General features: G+C 38.1%; 1 protein-coding gene across 1 annotated transcript in view; it reads left to right on the top strand.

Moving 5' to 3' along the window:
• The first annotated feature begins 235 nt into the window (after positions 1–235).
• LOC107597756 (uncharacterized) overlaps positions 236–4,655 on the top strand; it is a 30,849-nt gene continuing 26,429 nt past the window's right edge. The window contains exons 1-2 of the mRNA XM_016288935.1: positions 236–632; positions 725–796. Coding sequence (XP_016144421.1) covers positions 236–632; positions 725–796 — 469 coding nt within the window. The remainder of the gene's footprint in view (positions 633–724; positions 797–4,655) is intronic.

Here is a 4,655-nt window from a genome sequence, read left to right on the forward strand (position 1 = left end):
AGATTTAGTGTTATGATTATGTTTAAGGGTGCGTTATGCTGTAAGATATGAGTCAACAGTGTACGTACAGAACTGCATTACATACAGCTGTGTTTTTAAACATAAGCACAGTGTATCATGTATCTGCACAATAAGTGCACTTTATCTTAATTGCAAATTTAAATTTTAGAAGACTGTATAATGACATTTAATGTAAAGCGGGTCCCAGTATTTTAACAGAACTTTTCCGAACTCCATGACAGTTGCTTTCAGCAGCATCAGCAGTGATCCCTGCTACAACTATGAGTCTCTGGATCGTCCCTGGAGAGCCAACAATGAAAGTGGAGATTACGTTTGTGATGACTCTTTCTCCTGGAATGGCTGGTACCGGTTTTTCTACAATGGAATGAACATCCAGATGCCAGAGACCTGTGTTAGTACATACAGCTGTAACACAGACATCAATCTGTGGCTCAACGGTTCTCACCCTCAGATAGAGGATGGAGTGGTGATCAGAGAGGTCTGTGGCAATTCTTTTTGGGATGAGTGCTGTAATTACAAGACAAACCCCCTCAGAGTGAAAGCGTGTCCAGGAAATTACTATGTCTATGAACTTGTGAATCCACAAATCTGGTGTTCAGGATACTGCACAGGTAATGTGCTTTTTCTCTTCACTCTTTTTTAACGAAGTCTTTCAAAAGTTTTAAAGTCACTTCAGTCATGTCTTGAATGTCCTTCTCTTCAGATGTCAGCACCATTTCACGGCCGATTTCCACCACAAGTCCAAATATAATTACTGGATCCAGCATTACCTCGAGTAAGTAACATTTTAATTAATTCATGTAACCTCTCTCTCTCTCTATGTTTTTGTGTGTGTGTGTGTGTGTGTGTGTGTATGTCAGAGGTGGAAAGTAATTAATTACAGATACTTTCGTTACAGTACTTGAGTACATTTTTCTGTTCTTTTTTTTTGTACTTTCTTGAGTATAATTAAATTTGGTACTTTTACTTGAGTTGAATAAAAATAAAGTATTCAACTTTGTTACATTTATTTTTGATCAAAAGTACAAAAAAGACAAAGGTGCTGATGGAGAAACTGGGCGAGCTGGTGTTTGACGGGCACTGCGCTTCAGGTAATAACAGACAGGTCTGACTCGGGTGCAAAACCAATCAAAACTCATTCGTTCAAACCTGGGGCGTTCAAACTGCGCTTGACTTTGACAGACAATCACTGATGTTAGCATTTTGAATCAGTATCATTAACATTTCAATATTTTAGTGAATGTAAATGAGCTATGCTCTGATTTTAAATTGTAATTTTGACAGCTGCTGATATGGGTCACTTCATTGATATTACCAGAACACTCAGCAGTTTAATTAAATAGAAAACTCGGTTGATAGAAGGACACAGTTATAGGGGTTATGTGCAACAGACTTCCGTATTCTGTTAACCGGTCTCATCGCTTCCGGTTCAAGCGTTTTGCATATGCTTTGTTAAATATGAAGCTGTTTTACTCAAGATGCCTTCAAAGTAGATACAAAGATGATCATAACCAATGTCCATCACATATGTGGATTGATATCTAAAAGATATTTATTTTTATTCTTTTCACTAACATTTAGATATAAAAATGGAATAAAACGTCAACAATGAAAACAGCTAGCTAGTTTAACTGAGCTTAGTTTACCTTAATCGTCCGTAGATATCGCCATTATTTAATACGGCTGTTAACACGTTCTCTGACAAGCAGAAGCGATGAGACCTATTTTCTGGGTTTGGTCATGTGACATTCGACATATACCCTATTTCATGGACAGAGCAAGAACAGGTAGGTAAGTTAAGCAGGTAAGTGTCTTAAAGGGGTCATATGATGCTGCTAAAAAGAACATTATTTTGTGTATTTGGTGTAATGAAATGTGTTTAAAGTTTTAAAGTTAAAAAAACACATTATTTTCCACATACTGTACTTTATTTTTTCTCCTCTATGCCCCGCCTTTTTGAAACGCGTCGATTTTTACAAAGCTCATCGGTCTGAAAAAGCGAGGTGTGCTGTGATTGGCCAGCTATCCAGTGTGTTGTGATTGGCCGAATACCTCAAGCGTGTGACGGAAATGTTACACCCCTCACCATACTGTTGATGCCGTGTCAGGCCGGAGCGATGACACAAAAACATTAAAACCCATTATAAACGAGGCATTTGTTGCATCCAGTGGGGACATAATTACTGATTATAATGACTTATACTGTCTTTTTACACGTTGCATTGCATCGCGTAAACATAAAAACCTGTCTGCATTTGTGATCAGAGAAATGACAAACAACAAGCACTACTCTACACTGCCCAAAACTCGCGTTTGAATCATCAGTGGCAAATCCTTTAAATGAAAACGTACTTACAGACTGTGAGTCAGAACTGCCGGCATTTTAGTCTAACATTACTCTCCCAGGATCAGTAAACAGTCCTCCATAAAATGTGCTGCACACATCTGGATATTTGGGTTGAACTGTTCTGGAACAGTGTTGTAAATACAACTTAACCACTGATTTCTAGTCCTGTCCTCTTTTGGAAGACCAAACAAAGTAGTTTCGCTTTCACAATGAAAAACACGGCGGCCTAGCGTGAGTGGAAGCCGCGGCTTAGCGTGAGCTGAGGCCGGGCTAGCGTGAGTGGAAGCCGCGGCTTAGCGTGAGTTGAGGCCGGGCTAGAGTGAGCAGAGGCGGCGGGGACGAGAATGGCGCGCCCGGCGGATCCGACGAAGGAGCGGCAACCACATGTGACGACCCCGGGCTGGACTCCGCTTCGTCCACAGTGAAAACCGATCCGGCGATCCACAGCACGAAGTTGATGTATTTCCTCATCGACCAGCACGGATCAGCTCCAGGCATGACGAAGCGGATATCGTCCTCTTTTGGAAGACCAAACAAAGTAGTTTCGCTTTAATAACGAAGCACACAGCATCTTCACAACATGGCGGCAGCGGCAACAATACTACAGCGAGAATAAAAGCTATGCCTTCTTTCTTTGCGTGAACATTTGGGCGGCGATATGCAAATCTTCCCACATAGTGAGGTAGATATGTTGGGTTGTGTTAGAACGAGCCGTTTTAGGTAGGTGTGGTTAACTCTTAACTTTTCTAAAGAATATCTCTTTGGATTTGAGACTTTAGTCTTTGCAACTTCTTTATGCACCAAGAGCTTGTAACACTCCAAAGAGAAAGGAAAAAATTGAAATCGCATCATATGACCCCTTAAAGTGCATGCAAGCTTGCCCTCTTTAACAGTGCAGTTAAACTATATGTATAAAGTATGAAGCTGAAATAACCTCAACATTAACAACAACATTGAAATAAGAGCGCATGCATTTTTATGTGCATCTGACTGACAGATAAACTACAATTTATCTGACAATCAGATGCACATAAGTACTATAGCAACGGTGGACTCCAGGCACATTTTCGGTATAGAAAGAAAAAAGTGCTTTTTATTTAACATGTTAACCTTTACCTAGGCTTGGGAATCAAAAATTGCTTCCAATTCTGGAATCGCATACTTAAGAATCGGATACTTGTTATAAAATTTTAATTTCGATTTCTTTGTGTGCATTTTAATATAACTTCAAACCATTCAAGTCAAGAAGACTCACACTATATCCAAGACGTGCGCACAGAAAGCCGCCTCTCATACTGCGTGATACTGAGCTGAGTCCTCTTTTATTGCCCTGTCCAAATACCCACACTTGTGGTCTTGGCCACTTGAGAGTGCGTGCACGCGACAGGAAGTAAGTGAGCAAGACTGTACCATGTCTTAGAAACGCCAAAGCGCAGTGCCCTTAACGCACACTAAATCCACTAAATCAATTCCTTCTGCCATCATCTATAATAACATTAGTCAAACAAAAGACAGAAAATTCACTCGCTGTTCTTGACTGAATAACTTTTGTAACTATATTTGAAATTTATATTTATTACAGTTTCTGCGCCTGATTACATGAAAATCTTAAAACACTGTTTATTTCAATCGTTAATGAATTAATTTGTTTTTATTTGTTTATTTGTTCTTTTTGTGTTTTCTTGTATTTAATAATAATAATAATGCTTGAAATTTAGATTAGTTAGACTAGTTGTTTTTTGCTATGTTATTTTTAAACCAGGCAAAAGTTCCTTGTGTAAGTGTTCTTTAGCCTGTAGATTTTCGTTCAGTATTCAGCTACAATTAAATGTTCTGCAATAAGACTTAGAATAAATGTGGATTATATATATATATATATATATATATATATATATATATATATATATATATATATAAACGATGCCCAACCTTACACATACCCCACATTGTTTTTTACTGGCAATTGAATTTGTCAATTACATGACAATTTATGAAGTTAATATCATGTTTTGGTCCAAAATTACTATATAACATCAGTCATGTTTGAGATAACTTGTGTCTGTGGTTCCGTGTTGCTTCTTATCACAGAATGAGACAGAAAAGATATTATTATTATTATTATAAAATTATATACTGTGATACAGGTTATGTCGGTTAGCATTGCATTATACCAGAGGTGTAAAGAGTACCTAAAAACCATACTTAAGTAAAAGTACAGATACCTTACAGTGAAAATGACTCCACTACACGTTACAAGTCACCAATTCCAAAACAACTTGAGTAAAAG

This window comes from Sinocyclocheilus grahami, unplaced genomic scaffold (genome assembly GCF_001515645.1).
Source record: "Sinocyclocheilus grahami isolate Dianchi unplaced genomic scaffold, SAMN03320097.WGS_v1.1 scaffold236.1, whole genome shotgun sequence".
NCBI lineage: Eukaryota > Metazoa > Chordata > Actinopteri > Cypriniformes > Cyprinidae > Sinocyclocheilus > Sinocyclocheilus grahami.